The sequence below is a fragment of the Argiope bruennichi genome, chromosome 8 (assembly GCF_947563725.1).
Source record: "Argiope bruennichi chromosome 8, qqArgBrue1.1, whole genome shotgun sequence".
NCBI lineage: Eukaryota > Metazoa > Arthropoda > Arachnida > Araneae > Araneidae > Argiope > Argiope bruennichi.
This window is the reverse complement of record NC_079158.1, coordinates 26585412-26611208: the sequence shown is the minus strand read 5'-3', so window position 1 is coordinate 26611208 and position 25797 is coordinate 26585412. Positions and strand designations below refer to the sequence as shown.

Sequence of the window (25797 nt, the reverse complement as noted above, 5' to 3'; positions counted from 1 at the left end):
TTGATTTATACATATTAATTAAGTAGGTTATGTATCTTTACGTCTGCGTTTAAATTTTAAAATAAGTTCATTAACCTTAGAATTATTTTAATTATTATTCAGACATCAGTAGAAGAAGGCATGTTTATATTACACATGTTAAACATTTGGAGTTATTAATCTGTCATTAAAGTCAATGAAACCATGTCGAATAAAGACTTACTTCATTTATTTTAATTGCAATTTTTTGTCTTCAATTTTTTCCTGTTTATTAGAAGACTATTAAAAAATAAGAAACTAAAAAAAAAAGGGAAAGAGCAGAATCATGAGCTCCTTTCTTCTGAACTATGCATTGCCTAAAATGAACACTAAGCAAACCTGTTATATTGATTGTTATTACAAATATAAACCCAGTTTATATTTTTGAGAAGTCTCACTTATTATTTAGTGTACAAAGATTAATAAATAACTACATCAGATCATATTTTTAATGACAAAATGCAGTATAATTAGGGCAGACTGTTTTTCATTTTCCTATTTGATTATCACATGATTGATACAGTCACTCATATGATTGTTATATGTAACTAACTGATAAGTAATAGAAAATGCAGTTAACACATTTTTTGAAAAGAACATACTTTCAAATAGCAAATGCCTCTGTTACTTTATTCAAGAACTGTATCAAGCCTTGTTTTCCTGATGTTTCTTTCCCCTTTTCTCTCTCCTGCAGATTGTGAAGATGATGTTCACCGTGGTGATACTGTTCGCCGTGTGCTGGCTGCCCATCCACATCTTCAACCTGCTCATCTACTTCAACCGCGACCTTGTGATGCCCGAGACGGACTCCGAATTCACCGACTTCACCGCCGCTTTCTTCACCTGCCACTGGATCTCCATGGCCAACAGCTTCGCCAACCCCATCATCTACTGCTTCATGAGTGAGAACTTCAGAGTAAGGTTTGCCCTTCCTAATGAAAGTAACCAACGCGCTTAAAAAAAAAAATGCTTATATTCTTTCTTACAGAGCTTTTCATATAACAGAATATTTTGAGGGTAGCTATGCTTCAATAGAATGCGAGATGAATGCCTTATTTAACATCGTATAGAAACTTACAGGGAATTTGTGTGTTATTCAAATGGAAATTTGGGAAAGGAATATATGAGAAATTTTCTACACAACATTATTATATGTCAAGATAAACCACATAGAAATTAAATTAATTTTGAAATATGCAATGTGATGAAAATGTAAAATTTTGTCATATTATCATCTGTAATGGAAACCATAATGAAGCATTAAATGACGGTTAAAAAACAAATCATTAAAATCCATATGTTTTTAGAAGACGTAATTACTCGGAAAATAAGCGAACAAGTTAAAATATGATGTATTCTTTATCATGTTGATGGTGTCGTGTCCGCTTTACAACAAAAAGAGGGGTGCAGTAGTTTCTGAGGGTAAAGATCCCTGAGCACCCGAGCGCAGAAGTCTGACCTCTAGCTCATATGAAAATGACACTCATATATTTGCTTGCACAAACCCTTTTTACGGGGGGGGAGGAGGGGCTCTTTCACACATCTCACAGAATACAGGGTAAAGAACAACCATGCCCGAACCCGGGGAAGACGCGCTACCTCTAAGCCAGGACGCCGATTATTCTTTACATAAAGGGACAATTTAAAATAGTAAGTAATTGTTTTGAAATGAATGTGATTAAAAGCAGAAAGAATCAAATAAAATAGGTCTTGTGGTAAATTAAATATAGCAATTATTATATAAAATAACACTTCTACGAAGAAAAAAATGTACAGGTAGGTCATAAATGGTCAAAACATTTGCAGAAATAAATGACCTAATACAAAACTAACAAAAATAATCTTTTATTAAATAAAATTAGAATCTGCTCATTCGCATGCAACATTTTTAATATTTTGACCTTTCCACTGTAAAGGACACTGCATACAATTTTGCTCTCGGAATTCACTTTTTCGTATTTTCCACAGTCTCTAAATGAAATTTGATTTAATTTTATAGTTAGTTTAATAGCATAAGCTCCAAAAAAGAGAGTTACATTGTGACCAACTTTCACATTCAGGAAATTTTATTCGATGCCACTAGACTTTGTTAATGCCGGCGTCCTGGCATAGAGGTAGCGCGTCTTCCCCCTGATCTGGGCGTCCCGCGTTCGAGTCCTGGTTTGGGCATGGTTCTTCTTGCGTTGTTCTATATGTGTGAATGTGTCCTCCTGTAAAAAAGGGGTTGTGCAAGCGAATGAGTGATGCGTGAGTGGCAAAGTCGTACTCTTGAACCTAGTTGGCGCTACTACAAAAACAAGAAGTGCTCTCCCTCAGACTTGAATCGCTGTCTTCGTAACAGTGGGCTTGTCCGTGGCAAGTGCCATAAGAAACAACAATAACAGAAATTGTTAATTCATAAACTTAATTTGTTATGCGTTTAATTCACAAATTGTAACATTCTCTCTGTAGACTATTTTCTTATTACCATTTAATAATTTCAACCTACATTCAATATATCTGAAAATATTTGTTTTTGTTTTTTGTAATAATAAAAAATTACTCAAGAAGGATATTCTACTTCAATATTTAGATGCATTATATCAAGTATAGTTTCCAAATAAAAGTATATTCTGAAAAATCTCAAAAAACTACTTTATTCGGAATCATACTTTCTTGAATTTTCAAGATTTATCTCAAAAAACCCATTCCAAAGAAGTTCTGCAAGGAATGATAACTTTTGAATCAGTGCAGAGTGGATAACTAATATTAAAAAAAGCATCTTTTGTTGAAATAATCTTCTTTTGAAAGTGAATCAAATTATACTGTCTGTAAAATAAAGAACATAAAGTAAAAACATTCCATTGTATAACGTTTCCGTCTATCATCATACAACACTGAAATCGAACTCAAGCAATTTTCCTCGTAGAGTATTATCCGATTCTCAAACATGAAGAGTTGAGCGATTTCGAAGTAGTAACAATCGACCTTATCTGACATTTTGATTGCATCATGTTCTTTTCTCCGATTGCAACATTCGAAACAAAATAGTAGGTTATTTTTCAAATAAAACTTCAGAAATCTGTCTTAGAAAATTTATTGGCAAGTTCAAAGCCATTTCTTAGATTTTATTCTTATTGAAAGAAATTTTCTAAGAAAATTTTAAAGGAGTTGTCATGCGTTTTTATTATTTATTGCATATTATTTCAATTAAAGATATTATTTAAATAATTTAATGCGTTTATCAACAAAAATATATTGAAATGTATACTGTAATCTTGTTTAAGAGTAAAATTCGTGCTTGGAAATTATTTTAGAATATGTTATGTAAAGAACTGACCGTAAAGCACATTTTTCTATAAGTATTAACTTAACTAAGAATTATATTTTGTTATTATTTTTTTAAAACTTAATGATAAAAACTTCTAACACAAACAGATTCATCTTAGCTTATGTGAAAGATGATTTCCAATTTGCTTATTATGTTTCTTTCTGTGAAGGGGTAAATTTTTTACCCATTTTTGTGTGCCTTTCATTAACCTTGATTTCTTCTCGTTAGAATCCTTTTTTTAAAGTTAATATTTAACATAAATGTTATCCACTAAAACGACTTATAGTTGGCAGTTAATAATTAATTTGAGACTCAGTTAAACTCTGCTACAAATCTGTTGTGGGAAGGAAACATTTAAGAAAATTGCAGCTTTTCAACTTAAAAGTAATTAAAAATTTCTAATATCTACAATGCATTGATAATATAAAATTCAATAAAATTTATTTTCTCAAGAAAGCCTGAATTACAATGTCTTTATCACTTATATTATACTGAAGTGAATTTAATTCACGGTGATTTCTCATGGTTATTTTACTGCCAGCAGCCCCAAACCCCATTACTCACTTTTCGCTACTTCGCTTGGAAGCCATTAATTCTATACGATTACTAATATCAACTGCCCTTAGAAAGTAATTGAATTTAATAAATCAAATCTGATCTTCACCAGCGGACTTTGAAGGAACTTGAATGGTTTGTACATTAAGAATATATATATATATATATATATATATATATATATATATATATATATATATATATATATATATATATATATATATATATATATATATATATATATATATATATATATATATATATATATATATATATATATAAGGGACATTTTCCACTGATTACCAAAAGATATAATACGTAGAGATTTGAAAAGCTGAGAATTAATAAATTAATCTCAAGAAATGTAATGATCAGAACTCATGCCATAAAGATTTTTTTTTTCCTTTTTATCAAATCATGAATTATACAAATTTTGACGGATCATTAAAATTACATTATATTGCAATTGTCTGAAATCTTATGCAACAAAATTTTCAAGAATTATTCTTCAATTAGACTATTTCTCTCTAGTTAATATATTTTTATAAAGATATATATAATGAAAGTGACATGTATATTTATGGATTGATTGAAAATTACGTGATAGTCAAAAAAATTTTTGAAAAATAATTATTTGTAAAAAAATGAAAGTAAGTTCATTAATATTATTGAACCATTACTCATATATTATGCTAATGGTGGAGTGATTTAATTAATATTTTTTTAACATATGAATTTATGACCATGAAGATTATTGCATTATAATACATTTTCGATTTGCTATTAAAATAATAATAAATAAATATTTTAAAGCTTTTTTGCAATACTAAGTAGCTTTTTATTTTTTTAAATACTACATTTCGAACCATATATAATTTTTACTAGCAAAAAACTTTCTTTCCTATTCAAATTTTATCAATTTACGCGATCGGAAACATTCCAGTTCCAGTTCCTGTTAACCCAGCAGTCCACTCACAGGGATTTTTTGACCCATCATTTCTCTTTTGTTTAAAAATTTTAGGAATTTATAAAGGTTGACACCTGCGATTTCCTATATCTTCATGAAGCTAGAAGAAGAAGGAGAAGATTAAAATAATCAATCAATTAAAATAATTAAAATAATCAATTAAATCAATCAATAAATCAATGAAACGATGTATCCAATTTTTTACAGGAAGGTTGGGTTCAAGATGATCCCAGCATGTGCCAGTGTTTTTTTTTTTTTTTTTTTTTTTTTTTTTTTAATGTTATGGCTATGAGAGCGTTGCGAACATGAGCGACAGAAATTTAGATATCTTCTCGTAATTATTCCTGTTGACAGACGAAATGATGATAGCTCAGATTTGTCAAATATTACTGAACTTTCGAAAAGTGATCATGTTATAGAATTGGAAAAAAACGCAAAATTTGAATATTTTAAAGAAATCTGATCGAATCTTTTCCTGTTCGTAAAAAAGTAGCAAATCCTTATATAAAATTTATTATCTTATAATATGAATAAATTGTCTTGAAATGTATGCTAAAAATTCATTATATTCTGAATAAGGAATGATAAAAGTAATTTTATAAAATTTATTCCCTTATAATATGAATAAATTGTCTTGAAATGTATGCTAAAAATTCATTTTATTCTTAATAAGGAATGATAAAAGTAATTTTATAAAACTTATTCCCTTATAATATGAATAAGTTGTCTTGAAATGTATGCTAAAAATTCATTTTATTCTGAATAAGGAGTGATAAAAGTAATTTTTAAATATGTATATAAAAATAAAAGTTACGAATTTTCAAAGTTCGGTGTTTAAGTTTCTTTTTCCAAAACACTTTCAAATGTAAACGATATGTAAAATATAGATTTTCTTATTCTTTCAATATTTTTACAAAGAAAAAAACCCACTTACATTAAAAACAACATGTTTTACATTTAATGAAATGGAAAATAAAGAAAATGAATACAGAAAAAGTGTAGAAAAAAGGGGCGAAGTGCAATTTTGATTTATCTTATTAAATTTTGCGTTTATGGCTTAAATAGAACATATTTGCATGACAAAAATACTCTTATATTCAAATCATATTTTATTTTTATTCAAATGGCCAATATTAAAAGAGTAAGTGTCTCATTATTTGGAATCAAAATAACTCTGCGCTTGTGACAATGTTCAATAAATGGTTGCGTGTATTGAACTGTTAAATATTTTTTATATAAATCTTGTTGCAAAAAAAAAAAATGCAGAAATTGTTAATTTTTTATCACAAATGAAAAAATTCCTGCTTTGTGAACTATTAAAGCAAATCTTTTTTCAGTTTTGAGAATTTTATGCAATATTTATGTTCCATTTCTTCCACAGACGGATTTAAAACAGCTCTTGTTCTGCTGTTGCGCCATCCGTCCCCGCACCATGGGAAGACGCATGAAGAACAACAGCGACCACAGCTCCTTCCGCACAACCACCCTCGTCCTTTCCTCCTGCTCCGTCAAACAGACGACGGGCATCCCCCTCAGGAGTCTGCATGTCGATATGTTTCCAGCCAAGTGATCACCATTCCTCCTCTCTCTGTGTTAATCAACTACGGATCACTCTATTCTTCTGCATGTCCTTGATGTATATGAAATTGCAATAAAATGATATTTTATTGCATGTCTATGATATCTTAATAAATTTAGTGTATAGCCCTATGTTTATATTTTGGGTCCGAATATAAAACATGGAAATGAAGAGAGTAACATCAATATCATTATTATTATTGGCTTCGGTGAATTTTTTCTTCTCATTGAAAGTAATATATCGTCACTCGCAGTATAAAATATATTAAAATGAAATGTGGTTGAAATCCACTAGTTGATAACACTTCGTATATACAATATCACATCACAAAAAGGCTTCTAAATTAAACAGTGTAATAAAATAGTTATGGTTGAAAATTATCTGCTTAAAGTAATAAAAATTTTTAATTTTACCACAAAATACATATATTTATTTCTTTTTTATATTTTTGATCTTTTATAAGTTGTGTTTGATTATTTACAATCTATGGTTTTTTTTAACCTCAAGGGCTATGAATGTTCTGTATCACTCAAAAACAAGACAGACTATTAAATTATAATTGGAAAACACTTATTATCGTTGTACCAGCAAATTTTACCAAAAAAAAAAAGGCAAAGCTACATTATTTTCAATAAACAGTGATTACAAATATTATATTAATAATATTCTCTAATAAATGCATACACATAGTCTACCCCAAAAAATGGAGTTTTTAAGATGAATCAATAATTTCTAAAAAACATTTTAATGACACTTGTCTCCTTTAAAATATCACTACTCTTCTTTATTTATACAACGACTCCAACATGCCTTCTGTTACTGGAATGATTCAGAGGAATCCTTTTTGGAGACTGCACATCAATATAATATTTTTTTTTTTATTATTTCAAATCTTCCATTATTCAGTGTAAGGGATATGTTTGGATTCTAGATGTAAAGATCCACATTTAGTGACAGATAACTGTCCATTTGGCAATTATCTGTCAGCGATTTAAGCCGAGAGAGCGTCTTTTGTTTTCTCAACAACGCCAACCAGGGGCAAGAGTACGGCTTAGCTACTTCATGCGTCACATTCACTTGCACAACCCCTTTTTACGGGGGGGGGGGGGCACATTCACACACCTCATAGATAGAACACAGAAGAGCAACCATGCCCGAACCGGGATTCGAACCCAGGACGGCCAGATCACGGGGAAGACAAACTACCCCTATGCCAGTATGCCGGTTTAAAAGTTTTGGTCCGCACGACTCTTTACTGAATCCCTGCTGATTAATGTTTCGTTCACTATTTAAGAGTCGTTCCTATTATTTGAATGTTATGAAAGCGTTTTTTTTTTTTTTTTTTTTTTTTTTTAGAATTTGTTTTTGAATTTCTTCTTAATTGAACCTCTTTGTAATCATTAGCAAAACTAATATTAAAATAAAAATGTGAATATTTTGATGATTTCTTTCAAGGGCAAAACGGTGGGTTTTTTTTACAGTTTTACTTAAAACTGTTACTATCCGTTTGTGTCCTTTTTAACCATTTTATTCTCCAATTTGTTCCACATCTTTGACACAAAAGGCATGAAGTTAAAAAGATAGTTCGGAATATTTATTTAGAAATTTGAAAATCTCGCAAAATGCAAACATTTAACTTAATCGAATTCACATATAATATCATCTGTCAAATAAAATCTATCTTAAATACGGAACCTTGTAACAATGCTTAAAATAAATTTTAATATTACTCCTAACTATACGACAATCTCAATTATTTCTCGCCGTTTAATTTTTCGACTCATTTCGGATTGTATCAATACGCTGGAAAGCTTCGACTGCGGGAGCAATGAGTGAATTCTAGGTTCAAAAATTTATTCAGTCAATAAATCCCTATGTAAGAAAATAAATAAAAATTTATAATAGTGAAATGTATTTCATCTGGTATAGAGCATAGCAACAGTGCAAGCTCAAGTGTCATCCTATTCACTTGATCACAGTTAGTCTCAGTCACAGTCACTAATTAATTTGCTGCTCAAGTCTTCAAGTTTCAAAATCAGTTTATTTTTGAAAAATAAGAAAATAGATTATTCAAAAGATATCAATATTTAAATGCTTCGACAAAATCTGCCGGTCAAACTCAAAATCCCTGCAAGCCATCGTTGTTGAAAGCAATTTTTGAAAGTTGAGTATCTTTTTCCACTCTCGTACCTAAGGACTCTTGCCTCCGTATACCAGGACACTTTTTAGTCGAACATCGATCATTTGGGTTCGAATCTTTACCAATTTGAACCACTCTATTCCGAAATTGGAGCATTTTATTTTTCAACCAACTTCTTGAAACTAACATCGATTGGATTAAATACACGGAATTTTTTTTTAAATTAACTGAAAGAACAGAAAAAATTATGATGGATCAATTTAATTTACTTTAAAACTCAATAAGAACTAAAAAATAATGAAAAAATCTTCTAAATTATTTATGCTCTGTATGAAGCTGTAACTGTATCTCTAAGAACATCTCATAATTTGATTTGAACCAGTATGTTCCGATATCATTATATTATATTTGCAGAGCCTTTATATAGAAAGTAGTTTGTTCATTGCTAATTAAGCTCATTAATCATGGGTAATTGTGTCCAATTTCTGATCAAAGAATGCGCTCTTTGGACTAGTAACTAGTTTTATTTTTTGGAATATTTGATTCCTCCATTTGGACTTCATACTGGATTGAGGACTGAATTATTCCCAGTTTTTAGTTTTCATTATATATCTTTGAACTTTGAACAAGAAAGAAACATTAAGGATCTGTGGACTTTTCTTTTCGACTTTCTTGCCGAAACTTGCAGTGGATTGCTTTTTTTGATTTTGATTTACAAGGACTCTTTCTTTGGATATTGATTTGAATTTTCCTGGTAAGTGTTTTTTTATTGAAATATTTATTGATTTGATTCTATTGTTGTTAATGTTATATTGATTAAAATGTTTGTCTAAAGAAGTATTTTCCGCAAAAGGAAAATTGATGCATCTAATATCGCTTTTCTTACATGCGCTCGAATGAGAACAAGTTTCTTAAGAACTACATAGTTGTTATAACATTTCTCGTGACAAAAGGATTACTATTGTTGAACCCTTTCATTACTGAAAGTAGTTTCAATGCGTATATTCAAGTATATTCAATGTATATTCAAGTAGTTCAAGTATGTATATTCAAGTAGTTCAATGGGAGATGATCATTCTGAAAAAATTATATACTATTGTAAAAAAATATTATTCGAGCTATTTTCGACGCTATCAATGTTTTTAAACAACAATGTAGAATAATTTTTTGAAATAATAATTATATACACTATAAGGATAAGTGTTACAATTTATCTTTTCGTAAAACTAAAATACTTAAATTCGGCTTAATACATTAGATGCAATACTTGCATTAAATTGCAATGAAAAATAGAGCGATCACCCCTAAATAGCTATAACAACTTTTAAATTAACCTTTCATAGCCATGTTAGCATAAAATCGCCTTTTAAGATTGTAACAAAAGATTTCTGAAGTGCACAAGAATTTGAATATATTATTTCAAAGACTTTAAGTTAAAAAAAATGAAATCAGAACTATTGAATTAGGAATAAATGGAATAAAATGAAAAAAAAATAGGATGAATACGCATTTTTTTTTTAAATAAACACTTAAAAATAGTGTCTAAAAATCATGGAATGCTATAATTTCATTTTAAGAATATAGAACCACTCCTGTTATAATATAACTATATAAATATTCTGCATTGTATCTCTAAACCAAGTATTTCTACATTTATTTAGCTAATCAAATAACCATTTTATATTCTCATCGAGTTATTAAATACAGTTAAGACAGATTGTATCGAATTAAATCAAGTACGATTTCCTACAAGTTTGGTATATTTGTTTTCTGTTTAAAATCAAGATTAATCATTAAATTTCTATTAAATCAACTGGTTAATATTTTTTTCATTTGATATTCATAAGACAATTAATTAGAAGTATAAAATAAAGAATCTCGAATTTTCCATCCATTTCGAATGTTTCAAACGGAATTCTAACAATGTTTTTTTGTCTCCAGGAGATTTATAAAAATCTGCCGATTAATTTCAGATAATGTTTACATTTAACATATCTTTAAATTTTTCTACATTGAAATGTCGAATTTTATTTTAGAAGAGAAATTTAACTCATCTTTTCTCTATACTCCTTCTTGCGTAACGCATATGTTGACTTTTGTTTTAATCAAATAATTACTTCTTTAAAATCTAATTAAATAATATCGAAGGTCTTGGGAAAAATTCCTTTCATTTCTACGAAAAAACGTTTTAAAAAAGATAAAATTGATAAAATTATAGCAATTAAAATCTGAGGAAAATACCTGAAGGTTAATCAGAATGTCACTTTGAAAGCGAAAACTAATTTACTGAGGATCTCATTTTCAAAGATTCCGAATAAAAAGTGGGCTAATATATCTTTAAATTCAATTTAGTGAGAGGAAATTCAAAAATAAACATTAAGGTATTTCGTGAGAGATACATTAAACGATAATGACAGCGTTGCAGAAAAGAATAATTTTTTCGATTCGGATGTAATTTGTCATTTAAATGGTTGTTCAAATATTAAATCGAGATAGTTGTACAAGTATCTACATTATGACATATTCGTTGACAGGAAAACAAATGAAAGAACTGGAAAAGAATCCGTATGGGGATATCCTTATTGACATTGATAAATTATGCTTAGTTCTGTGATCATTGTTTCAAGAAAATTCTTGAAGAGAAATTTTCGTATTGAAAAAAAATGTAAAATGATAATCAATATCTTAATACAGCGCTATTAAAGCTCCCTGAATAATATGTACATCAAGAAATTTCGTCATCCGTTTAAATCTAAGAATTCTAAGAAGATAAACGCATTTTCATAGACTTGTTTTTCATTTATTTGCATCGATTTAAAAACAGTTGAAATAAAAATATAATAATTAAAACTCCACAATATTATAATTGTCAGTACTTTAAAAATTCCACAATCATTTGACGGTTTTTAAATTTATAACTGAAATAATTATAAGTCTTTACGTATAATAGGGGAGGAACATGATATAGATACTAAATATTATTCCAGTAAATTGTCTGACCCATTATTATAAGTGTAATAAAATATTGATAATGAACTAGAGGCCACTCTGATTGCAAATTTCAGATAAAAAATTTAAAAATTGTATCCAATTTACAATAATCAATAATAAATTAAAAAGAAGAATTTTTTTAATTCATCTTTTTAATCTTCTAATGCATTTTTAAAATTTTTTTTAACTATTTCATCATTTCCCATATTTTCAGTGTTATAATGTCAAAAAATATGAAAACATATTTATTGCTTGTGAATATTACGGAAGTTGGACATCAAGTTCTATTTTTTTCATTAATAGTTTTATCTTGCAAATTATTTTCTATCCGAAATATATTTTTATCATTAAGATATTTGAATTCATTTTATATTTAATGAAATAAAAAGCCTTTCACATTTTTTAAAAAGAACGTAATAAAAAGAATATTAGAAAGAAAAAGAAAATTACTAGGAAATTTATGTCCATTGGCATTTTTTGTGGATAATTGAGGCTTTGATTTTACAAATTTGAAATTAATCATAAAATATTTGATTATTTAAAAACGCTGGTCTTAAGCTTTTACAATAGATGATAAATAATCCAGCAAAAGCTTAAAAAAATAAATTACATCTCAAAAATTATAAAATGTCCGAATGTTGTTCTCGTAAAAAAAAAAAAAAAAAAAAAAAAAATCTTCAATGAATCCAGAATTGAAAAGAAACTTAATGTCAGCACTTGTTCAACTTAAAATCAATGCTACTAGATATCAATGTTAAATGTTCAACAATGAGTTATCCGAAATATTTTGCTGAATTGAGACCTTCATTCAACTCTCTGACAGTTTACATTTTTCAAATGATTTACTCGGAACAATCCGCTGGAACCACTGCGACATCGGATTGCATGCATAATTTAGGCTTAAAGCACAAATAATTAAATATTTTATCTAACCATAACCCTTATCGAGTTGCAAATATTAATTTCCAATTTCTAATCAAAGCGATAGTATCATTTCTTAAAAAAATAAGTGGACCGCAGTGGCCTTCTGGTAAGGTTTCGGGTTCGATCTTCGAATCCACTGAAGAACCACCGTGTAAGCGTATATGGTGCACACTAAATCTGACATCGTGGGCCACGGTTATTCTATTGTTGCGATACGGAAATTTTTAGAAAGGGATATCACTTCAAGTGTCGTCCTCGTCATCTGACCGCTGCTCAAAATCTTGAGGTCCATCCCCAATTCATCCTAATGCTGCTTTGAAACTGTAAATTAGTGTAACTAAACTAAATATAAGGAATTTAACAAACGATTACGTCTACAAATCGTTATGCGTATTTAATTAGTCAGATGGTGGATGATTGTTTTCAATGATATCAATTGCTTTAAATTGCTTTTACTCATATATTCCTCGCATCTAACTTTTAAAACTAACATGTTGTCAGATATGGAGATTTTTGTGAGGAAAAAACGTACAGAAGAGATCATTGATAAATTTCGGATATATATCAACCATTAAAAATATGTGATTCTCCATCTTCCTTACTGTATAACACTTTACCTTTGGAAACAGCCATACGTCGTTCATTGGCATACATTTCCCATCTACAGGCCATGGTAGTAAGGTATCAGCTTCAGACTGGAAGGTTTCAGATTCGAGACCTGATTCCATCGAAGAAATAATGTTAGAGAAGCTGTTGCACTTTAAATCTATCATCTATACATGTCCTTCCTTTGTTTTGGAATGGAAATTTAAAACAGGATGCAAGCCCATGTGTTGTCTTCATCATGTGATCATGGTTCAAAATTGAAAGGTGCATTTCTACAGTTTGCTAGAAAGCTAGGACGTAAATATGTTATATTGTCATTATTTTTAAAAGTTGTGAAAAGTATGCTTCATTCTCTACTGACTGTTCTCTTGAATACAATAAGGCAATAAAAAAATTCAGCTGTTCTTTTATAGTCTTTTCTTTTAAAAGAAAATTGTTGCACAAACTGCACTGTTACCAGAAAGTAGAGATTTTAAACTATACTGTCAATATTTTAGATTTCTGAGACTAAAACTACGGTTTTACATCCATCTATTCTTAGAAAGTAGGATTTTTTTGTTGATCAATTTATGATTTATTTATTTTTAAAGTTTTCCCGACTTCTAAATCTTCCTAAACTTTCGAAAGAGAAATCCGGATTCGATCCTTTGAAAGCAAGCTTTTCTCCTTTTGAATGAAATTGTTAGTTCTCCTTTTTGAAATGTATCTTCTCTGTGATATAGCATTAAGATTTTTTTTTTAAATGTAGTATCTTTTGGATTACGAATTTAGTAAGACCTCTGTTCAGTTCAGAATATATATTCTAACAAGTGAAAGTCAATGTATATTTACGCAATCATTGGTCCTGCTAAATGCTGTTAAATAGATATTGGGAAAAAAAATTATCTGCATCCTATTCATAAATAAATTCGCTTCGCATTATATATATATATCAAATATTTAATTATAAAAGGCGATCCTTAACAAATTATGTTCTAAATTATTACTTACAGGGGCTTCTTACCTACTTTTATAAATCGTACATTTAGTTAAACAGATATTCAAATAAATTGCAAATATAGGAATAGCATATTATATAATGTTTCTAATTTTAGAAATATGCTTTAACCAAGAGCTACTTTTATGAATAAATTTACTTTTTAATTTGGCAACTTAATATTGCAGCACAAAATTTGTATATGGCATTATAGTATTGCCAAAATAAATATGGATTCCACAGGCCATTTTAAAACAAAGATTTGAATGGTCAAAACATAATCGGGTGTTTGATATTAGAATGCACCTTCGAAACTATCTGAAATATGTGAAAACTATAAACAAATTCCTTCATTTCAACAAGTATTCATATATTGCTGCAAAAGTTTTTATTTCGGTTTGTTGTCTTTCAGTCATGACTACTCATTTTTTATTTTATTAAAAAAAAAATCTTACTTTCTCGTATACGTAGTATAGAGAAAGTGTGGTAATCTTGGAAAAATTCGAACTCGAAATTTTGACGAATCTCCGCGTTTAAACCTCCCTTTTGAAAGACACATTTTTTGAAAATGTGTGTCTGTCTATGACAAAGATAATTCAAAAATAATTTGAGCTAGACTCTATATCAACTAGCACAGAAATTTGGAATAAGGTTTTTAATTCAAATTTGCAGATTTATATCAAAATTTAATAAAATATGTTCAGAGAACGCCCATCTGTCCGACTGTTCGAATATATGTTAATGATATCTACAAAGCGAAGAGAGCTAGATAAATAAGATTCGGTATACAGATTTAACATCTATATTGTAGACAGACACCCATCACATTTTAATCCAAATCCAAATACAGGGTGACTGTTTCTTGGTCTGTACTTAAAGAAATAAATAAACGCGATAATTAAAAAAAGCAGCGACTTAAATATTTCAAGTTTGTTTTGAGAATTTGTGACTGCAAGTGCAGTTTTGTGCCAATTTTTTGTTTGAGAAAATCGTGTTAAAAGCATAAATTTGATTTTTGGATATTATTAACAGCACGCCAGGGATTAATTGCTAAATAACTTGCCAAGTAAGACAAGATAGATTCAATAAAAATGCTAAACTCACTCCAAAAGTTAGTATCTCGTAATTATTGTTGTACATTTTTTAGTTTGTTGTCATTGATGTATGTAGTATTATGAACTGAATGCTCAATACAAAACATTCATAATATAATCTAAATTTTATTTCTGCAAGCGATCTCTATTTCATAATATTTTTTATAAGAATAATACAATAATTTTATAACAATATTTTATTTATAATAATTTATAAATTGTTTATTGCTCTACTTATATAAATTATCGTTTTTTTTCTCTCATCCTCTTCTCTCTCTGGTACCCGGTTTCATCCAAAATTTTACTTCTTCTCTAATTCGAAGATTTCCTTTCAGGGTTCACAATTGAATCACGCTCCAAATCACGTACGTCAAATCTGGCAATGGTCTCGTGACTTTTCCTAAAATTGTATTTCGTGCGCTCAGTAAAATGTACCTCGTGATAAAGCTTTGTTGAAGATAACCAACAACAAAAGCTCTCCTCAGGAGGATTTAGTTTTGTGTCACGCACGCTTTAAAATGGAATTTGTCTGATGTGAAAATCATGCGTTGCCATTTCGCACTTAAAAAATATTTACAATCGCGTTGTACAACGTCTGATTGAAAATTTAAAACAAACTGGTGATAAATAGATTGAAAAAATAAATTCGAAATTGAAATAATGGAAATCCAGGTACTGAATACAATAAGAATTCCATTGCCATCTATTTGAAATAATCGTTTCTCAAAAAAATTAGCTGTCTTTTTTTCCGTAGCAAGTAACAGTTGCAAAGTTTTTATTTCTACGAGAAATAACAAAATTCTTAAACAGATGTTTGTTATAGTTATTTAATGCAGATAAATAATAACTATTTAAAGTCGGTTTCGATATAAGGAAAAAAAACCACGGCTTCGTTTAACTTGCAATTTATAAGTAAGTTTTTATTAGCAGGATATCTTTCAGAATATCTAATGAGATTTTATACTATTAATCAAAAACGCCAAAAAATCTAGAATTATAAAACTGAAAAGAATTATAATCAAACATATTATTTTAACACTGTAAATGTCATTAAGAAAAGGTGAAAACATAATTGTATCTAAAAAAACAGAATCACTTCTGCATTTTGTTATTTTTGACCCAAGATTTGATTCCAAGATATTGACAAAGGATTTTTTTTTTCTTATTACCATCTTTGAGATTTCAAATATAGAAAACAAATATAGAAAAAGGAAATACGGAATATAGTTTATGCTACACTTACTCACTAAGGCTTCTATATAGGCTGTCCATTTAAAATAAGTTAATTCAGGGAATTCAGTTGATCTATTTGCTAAAAATCGAAAGAATAATTGTGTGAAGTTAAGATTGCACATTTTAAATCCTCTCTATTGTAAAGGTTTAAAATTTTTCAAACAATTTAAGTGGGACAATTTAAGAACCATACCATGAACAAAAATTCTTACGGCATTATTAGCATAATATGAAACAAATTCAAGATCAAGGGAAAAGGTTGCTTGTAATTTTTATGAATCAGAACAAATCTAGAAAGTATACTTGAGATATGAAAAAAATGTATTTTAACATATTTAAAACTTTTCTATTCTCTTTCCAAAAATATCATATCCGTCGAAGACAATTTTGTCTCTTTTTTATATTTATGTTTTACATTTCTTCTTCAATTATATTTGAAGCTTTTAAAGTTATTCCAAAATTGTTTAATCATAAAATTCTCTTAAGATATTAAAATATGGTTAACTTGAATCTCGGAAAACAAAGATAAATAAACAGTAAATTCATGGATTACAATGTACTAAAAAAAAATTATTTCTTAAAAGATAGTAAAATTGTATCTTCTGTATCTTTTAGATTCTATAAAAAAAAGTATCCTTGTATCTTTATACTTAAGATAATATACTTTGTAATTTAAAATTGCCCAATTGTAATGTAATATGAATTTCTTTAGAATGTAACAATAGTCATACTTTTAAAAAATTCAATATCTATTAAATTTATATAAAACTACATGCATTAACTTTCTGATGTATATTGTTTTATATACAAAATAATATATATAATAAATATATTTGTTTTATATATAAAATAATATATTTATATAAACAATACATATAATGTACAATATACATTAAGCATTTGATGAATATTGCATAAAATATATCGACGAATCTGACTGAATATTTAAAACAGTATAAATTAAATATATTGACTAATAAGGAAATATTTTAAGTATTATATTTAATATTAATAATTTTTAATGATCAGCTGATTCTCCGGTAATACTTTTTATGGTTAATTTCATTTAAACATTTTATGCTTAATGATATTCATAGTAAAAATATATAGTATAATTCATTGGTATTTTTAAAGCTGGTAGATTTAAAACCTAATAATTTTTATATTATTTATTATATAAAATTATATTCATTATGTTCACGAGCCTCCTTGAGCCCTTAAAAATTATATTCATTAAGCATATTTATTACGTAAAAGTACATGACTTATATGACTTGAAAGTATCAAGTCATATAATGATTGAATTAAAAACAAAACATACAATTACACGTTGTCTAATGAAATATTGCCACTCCAGTTCCTCACTCCTTAAGTAAAATGAAGAACCGATTCTAACATTGAAACTTTCAGACGAATTCTAATCTTATTGTTTGGACACATTTAATAGCAGATTAGATTGAAATATGCCGATGTAAAAATTAAAAAAATGGCAAATGTACTGTCATTAAATGGATAGTAATCTTCAGATTATACCTTAAAAGGCTTTGGTTATAAATTCTAGACATAAATTTGGCAAAATAAACTGAAGGTATAAAAATTCTTGAAATTCGTTGTCTTTCACGAATGAAAAAAGATTTGCGATTGATTGAAATTTTGTTGAAATAATAAAAATTGTTTGAATTTCTCAGTAATAATGAAAGTTATTATTTCAAATTAAGCATATAAATATATTTAACGATATTAAAAAATTGGTAAATTTAAAAGAGAAAATTTTAAAACGATGTAAAAATAATTTTCATCTATTATTAATTCTTGTAAATTTATATGAAATTTAATCTAAGATATTTTTAAAAAAATCTTTTAAAGGAGCATTTTTGTGCCCGATACAATGTATTTTTGCCATATTTCATAGCTGCATGTCAAAATTTACATGGAGCTATCATGTCAAATTTCAAAAAAATTGAGAGATCATAAACTCATTTCCAATTAATATTGAACATCAGCATGGCTAATTTCATTCACTAAAATGCAAGCAAAACCTATGTATTCTTGGCAAATATAAAGTGACTACCTTCATAAAATATACTGATTTCAAAGTAATTAATCAAATTGTCCCACAAGATTATCCTAACTTTCCCGTTTGGTATATTTCAAGTGTCGAACACTTTAGAGAAAAAAAAGGCTTCATGGAATTGTCAGCTTCAGGCTCAATTATATTCTCTTTCATCCCATAATTGAAACAAATTGTTTAAATAACTGAAATTCAGACCAGACTTCGCTGAAGTAAAAAAAAGTAATCATGTTGAAACATGCATTTACGTAGACGTTTGAAGAAAATCTTATTTTATTATGGTCATAATTTTTATAGCAGAATTTCCTGTGAGGAGTTGAGAAATGAAATCTTTTTAAAGAATTTTTTTAGTAACATATGAGCTTCTCAGATCTAAAGAGAATGAGTAAATCCTATTAATTGCTTAGCAGATACTTTTAAGGATTAGAATGAACTTTTAAAAAGATGAGAAAGTGCTTTGAATGTCCATTTATTAAAATTAGGAAGAGAGTGTTCATTAATTTAGTTGAATACTCTTCGTTAATGATAAGAATGTTCCCCCCAATTCAATTATTTGTCTTCTAGCCTTTTAGCAGCTTCTAAGTTCTTGTAGGTTCGTTTGAGGGAAGTTAGTTTTAATTGCTTTCTTCCTAATTACCATCTTTACACCGTAAACACTTGGATTTGATTTAGTTACTCAAATTTCTGAGCAAATTTATGAAATCAATTTATTTATTCAATTTATTGAAAAAATCTATACTAACTAAATATATTTCTATAAGTCTTTAGGTTTTTTTTCAAAATATAATGAATTTTATGAAAAAAATTTTGGCTTAACAAATGAAGTTCTAAATAATCTAATAATCTTTTCCTTGTGTTCAACTGTCTTACCAAAAGAATTTTTCTTCTATATATGATTTAGAGTAAAAACTGTATTTCTTAACAATTAGGGTTTCATTTTCATTGAGAATAGATTTGTTGGGATTTTTTTTCTAATTATATTTAGAAAAGTGTGATTCTTTATATGTGAATTACTAACTTTTTCCTTAATGAGAAGCAACAAGAAACGATAATGATACTATCTATCGGCATGGAACTCGCATGTTATCTTCCAATGATTTAAATAAGAAAAAAAACACTTTTCAGTTTATTGCATATCTAGAATTCTCCATTTTAAATGAATGAATTGTGATTTAATCCTCCTATGGTTAGAAACCAGTCGTGTGTAGGTCAATTGTGCATTTAAGAGTTTGTAGGCCAAAACAACTCGCTTCGATCTTCCCTCAAAATTTGGAATATAAACTAAATGCATTTCTTTTAATATGTAAAGTATTGATTTAAACATTATTTAACAACATTGGAAAATTTAGAAATGCGAGACAGAAAACAGAATTGAATAAAATAGCTTTATTGAATATTATTTATGCTATTTCATTGAAGTTATTCTGTAAAAGGCAATAATTTGTACTATTATTTTAGAAACTGCTATCCTTGAGATCATTTATGGAGGTTATGGAAGAAATTAATTTCAAAAGAATCTGGCAATTCATGAGGCAGTTTCGTTTCTTAATAATCTTTCCAAACAGCGAGCCTGGGGAGTTTTCCCCCCAGATGTTCATAATACCAACTTTTTATCTATTCATATGGCAGAAATGATATATTCATAGAATTAAAATGTAATTCTTGGAGCAATTTAGCCTAGATTATTATCTGTCAAGTGTTGTTAGAAAATAATCGAAGAAATTACAATATATAATATGAGATGTCATCAAAAAGCCTTAAACTGGCACCTATTTTGAAGCTAAACACACAGAGTAAAATATTAAACACTTGCACTCTTTTACTCATGCGCCGAAATTTTCACGGTTTTGGCTCTCTTTTGTGTATGGTAAAGCTTTGAAAATTAATCTGTATTGTATTGACGTCGTCTTTGTTATGGTGTAGACAGTTTAATTAAAATTATGCTCGGTGTTCATAAATTTTCGATATCCTTGAATAAAAACCCTTAACTCATAATTCATCTATTGTAACAATGATTAAAGAATGTTTTCTTTTCATCTTATTAAAAGAAATTAGCCAAAACTAAAAAGTAATCTTCTTTTTGATCTACTGGGTAAGAATTTTGCCCAGACTCGGTAGACCCCCATTTCATATCCATATTTTCGATCTGAATGGACTTCACTGAATTATAGTTGTATTGAATCAACTAGTATGCTGCACTCATTTGGTGATTTTCGAGAATCAATGAATTCACATTTTGATGCTTTGACATTTGTTAATGTTTTGGATATCATCACATTTCTTGCTTTCAACTGCTCGTTGGTAAAATATTATTAAAATTGCAGCATCAAACAATAAAAACAATTCAATCCATAAAAAGATAGTTAACTATTGTAAAATATATACTTTATGTTACATATGAATGTTGCCAACTTAAGTATTAATTGGAATGGTGAGAAAGCTTTTGCTCACTTTCTTACTGTATTTAGTATTTCCTCTTTTTTTAACTTCTAATGTAATCAAGGAATTTTCATAAAATTTATTGCATTGTATTTTTAACAAATCATTCCAGTGACAGTTAATTTTATAATTATTTGTTGGGGAAAAAAAGATATTATGAGCCATTAAATCTTAAAACATTATCTTTTCTTAAGCTTTCCAACTATTTTGGCTACTAGTACATTGCCGTTCTGTTCATTGAAATAAACTACTGATAATTAGTGAAAATTATACCCATCAGTCCCAACATGTCTTATGGTGTATTGTTTTACAGATAAGTTTTAAAAAATATCTTTTCTTCAGCGGATAGAAAGATAAATTGACCAACAGAATAAAAATTCGTTCCTGCAATATCTTGTAGACTCACGCACAACGTGCTTAATAAATGCTTGTATAATGCTTTGAATAAAATATATAATCGGAAGATTTATTGACATTAAACTCATATATAAGCATTTTACACAATACTTTCATTTTTAAAACATATTGCATGGCACTGGCATTTACTATATGTTATTTAATAAAAAAAACCTGTATGTAATTCTAATTTGTAATTTTAAATTGATAGAAAAATCATGAATGTCCTATAAAGATATTATGCATTCAATAAATAAAGAATATACAGCAGAAAAGAATTGTTTCAGATATAGAACTACAAACTGACTTGCAAATTGCAATCATGCATCTTTTAGATGCATAACTTGTAACAAGCAATACAAAGAGGATTTGTTATCAATAGTAGTCAATTTCATCAATGCTACCGATTATACATAGGATATAATTTGTCGCTAAATAGTTAAATATTCTGTTATTATAAAATATACGAAAAAGAAAAACATTATAAAAAATATTGTCCAATCATTTATTTTTTCGTCCGTGATATCAATATATTTATGGCAAGGAATTTCACATTATAATAAAAAATATTATAAAACTTAAATTATGAATCCAAATAAAAAAAAGAATCAAATTCTTACTTATATATATAAAAAAGTATTGTTTCAGAACCTCTTTTTGTTATACGATAGTCGAGTCACAAAAAAAAAGTTTAAATAAAATGTTTTGTTTGCAAAAGATAATGCATTATAGTGAAATTGTGTTTTTTTAATCGCTGTTTTGCAATCGCATAATATTTCTTTAGGTTTTTGTTAAAATTTTCGCATTAGTAATAAAAGTATAAGATAAGTAAACATTATTTAATTTGGAAAAAAATTATTTGAAGTTCGAAAACAGTTTTTCTTTTAACTCTATAAATTTAGTAAGCGATTGAGAATAATACCCAATTTTAAATGTTGAAAAATTGTAAAAATCTAAAAGTAAATCCTAAAATATAATTTTGCGTCAGAAAATAATATTTACTTTAAATAATATAAAAAAAATACTTTCATTTTAATTTATTTATTTTTAGTTTTCATGTACAAAAAAAAATCTGATTATTGATGTTTAAACAATTTTCGTACGAAATTCACCTGAAAAAAGATTTTTACCAAAAATATTGATTATAGATTAAATATAAAGCTTAAATGAAGGCATAAACAAAAATGTAAATTTCAATTAGTGATAATTACTTTTAATAAAATGTATAAAACCTTATTTTCTGATTTGAAACATTTTTAGATTCTCAAATTTCCATTACTTTTTTATACTGGTTCCGATTAATATAAAATACAAATATATATTAAATGAATACTCTTCGCTTTCCTACACTTTTTAGAGATGATTTTCAAAACAAAAGAAATGAAAGTAAAATTATTCATTCCCTAACTATATTTTATTATTTATATTTTAACTTATCCAATCACTAATTAGCCGACATTTTCCGTTTAAGTCGTTCTTTTTTTTAAAAAAATGCTTAACAAACGCATGCTTTTTCACAGGGTGTTATTTCTAAAGAGGCGGAAACAATTCTTTTCTCGAAAGTAAATTTATTAAATTGAAATTCGGTTGTTCTTCCTTTTTTTTTTTTTTTTTTTTGTTGATTTTCTCTATAAATAATTTGTATGAAGCATTGACTACTTACTTATGACATTAAAGTCCATTAGGATCCTCAATGTAATGGAAGCGAACCGACTGATTCCCCTAGGAAGAACTAGTTAATTATATATTTTTAAAATGGAACATGGAAGTGGGGAGGAAACGTTAAAAGTTCCTCAAAACAGTTTTCAAACTTTGTTAGCAAATAATAAATGTTTTGAAACCATGCGTTATCAGGAATATTTGCATTTTTGGAGAATTTCGTTTCGTTAAGTTGCTTAAAGGCTTTAAACATCAGTTGTGTAATGAGAAATGTTACTATTGAGTGAGACTATCTAATTTCACGAAGAATTTTAACTCGCGAATTTTACTCTCATTTTGCCATAAAGATGGAAAAAAACTTAATTTCCTTTAAGTACCTTTCAATGTTATTTTTAATTTCCGCTGTGACAGTGATTATTCGTTTGTATACACCGTTTCTCGTGCATAATGAATCTTTTTTGTAAATAGAAGATGCTGATAAATATTTTTTTCTGCACACATTTATTAATAAATCCCTTCGCGTGGGCTTCGAATTCATAGAGTATTTCTTTTTTCATATGGTATTGAAAGTCTCTGATGAATATCAGCTATTAACATATCTTACTATAAAAAAATGAAAACAGTTTACTTTTCAAATTTCAGTTAGCTAGCAAAGCGATAATATTGATTCTGCAACAAAAGTATTTCGATAGTATTGTATGATTGTCATATCCATAAAAATACATTAGAATAAAAAAAAAATCTAGAATACATATGGGAGGATTATGGTAAAAAGTGCAGCATTATTTTCTTACTTCTCAAAGTTAATTACAAAAGTCATATACCCAAAGTCATATACCAAAAATTTTCAAATATTTACCTCTTATTTAAAATGTTTCAAATCATGATTGCAAATTTCTATAATATTGATGAACATATAAATTAAAATTTTCTATTTCATATTCTTGAATATTCATACATTATTAGCACGTATCACCTTTTCAATCTTCTTTTTGTGCAATAATTAAGAGTTAATTATTTATGTATCTATTTTAGCAATAATCCGGCATTGAAGTATCAATGAAAATTCCTGTTGAGGAAGAATATTACAATTTATGTGTATTTGGTACACATATAACTTTAAAAAAGTTGTTTGGAAAAATGAACGGTTCATTATGAATTAAAAAATTGGAACAACAGGAAGTAATCATACTCGGAGTGAAACAGCAAAGAAAAGGCCATTTTTATTCAAGCCTCGACATGAAATCTGAAAACAATAATAATGAGATATCACGTTTTCATCAGTATCTTCGTCCTCAAATACCTTCCAAATTCCAAAATACCTTCATTTCTAGTGAAATGTCTGAAAATAGCCTGCCAATATCTGAATGTTCCACAGAATATGGTGTGCTAAGATAGGGAAATGATGCCATTAGTACGTAAATGTAAAGGTGATTCGAAAATGGTTCTCAGAATCCACTGAGAATTTAATGAATGATAATTATGGCTATTACATTGTCTGAGCTAGATTCAATTTCACTGCGTCAGACATGTCGAATTAATATTTATTGAAAATACATAATACAATAAATTTGGAATATCTTTTCATGTCGTTAAAAATAATTTAAAATAAATAATAAGTAAAATGATAATCAAATTGCATATTACTAGGATGCGATATTTTCAGATAGTAGAAAATCAAAGACTAATAATTCATTCAGAATTTGCTTTTCGCATGAAAAGTATAAACTATCAATACAAATTTTTCAAAAGTGATGGATTTGCAAAAAGTGTGCAATAGGCAACAAAGGCTGTCAGAAAGTGCCCAAAGGTTTTGGAAATATCATTTTTGCCTTGTAATATTCACACAAACGTCTAAAAATTTAATTTTTTCTTAAGGACAATTCGAATTTTTCATTGGGATACATCAGGCAGACTTATACATTGTGTTACGGAAAGCAAGCAAGCAAACAATTCTGTATAATTACTTTAGCTTGAGTGGCATCACCTTGTTTTTGTTGTTATTCTAAAATTACTTTTATGCTTGTACGTCTACTTGTTGTGAAGAATAAATGTTCTCCTTTAAATTGTTTTGGTATCGAAACCCCTGCCTGCTAACTGAATCTGTGTTAAGTTATGTTAATTCGATATTTGAAGGCTAAATTTTCTGTTTAGAAATGGGAAAGAGTATAATTCCTATAGTTGAAATGAAAATTAAAAGACTTGTATTTAAATTATTTGAAAAACGAGAGATGCAAATCCTTACAATTCTTTTTAAAAAAATGTTTAATCGAATTTTACTCAAAATATAAATGCAAACAAAGAATAAGATTTCACTAATGGATAGCATGCAATTTATCTGTGTTGAAATATCCTCCAAATTTGTTTTTCTATCGTTTATTCTGACCAGTTGCAATTTTGATTTATTTAATTGGCATTCCAGTTCATAGTATTAAAATAAAAAGAATAGCAATTCTTTGGAATCCACGGATACAGTATTAAAAAGAAAACATAATGATGTAAAGGTCTACTTAATGGTGTTATTTAAAAATGGACCGAAACATTAAGGCATTTTTAAAACTTAACGGATAATTATCCTTTTTGTTTGGTGCAATGTGTTTAGGTATTTCGCAGTAATACTGAATTTGCAAACTACCTTTCAAGTTGATAAAGTATAGTACGCAGATTCAAAACCAAAATGTACATCCACCTAAATTCTTGCTGCCAATTCATTTTATGACATTTATTTGATTCAATTTGAATTCTTATTGTTGCGTTTTGTCTTTCCCCGCTATGAAACAAAAGAGACACAAAAATACGTGGAATTCAAAAAGAGTAATAAAATTGCATCTTGCGTTCT

The 25797-nt window shown here is 27.9% G+C and overlaps 1 protein-coding gene across 1 annotated transcript in view; it reads left to right on the top strand.

Annotated features, from left to right (window-relative positions):
• The window catches only part of LOC129981521 (RYamide receptor-like), a 253774-nt gene extending 247325 nt beyond the window's left edge, over window positions 1-6449 (top strand). The window contains exons 4-5 of the mRNA XM_056092380.1: window positions 713-934; window positions 6232-6449. Coding sequence (XP_055948355.1) covers window positions 713-934; window positions 6232-6420 — 411 coding nt within the window. The 3' untranslated portion in view covers window positions 6421-6449. The remainder of the gene's footprint in view (window positions 1-712; window positions 935-6231) is intronic.
• The last annotated feature ends 19348 nt before the right edge of the window (window positions 6450-25797 follow it).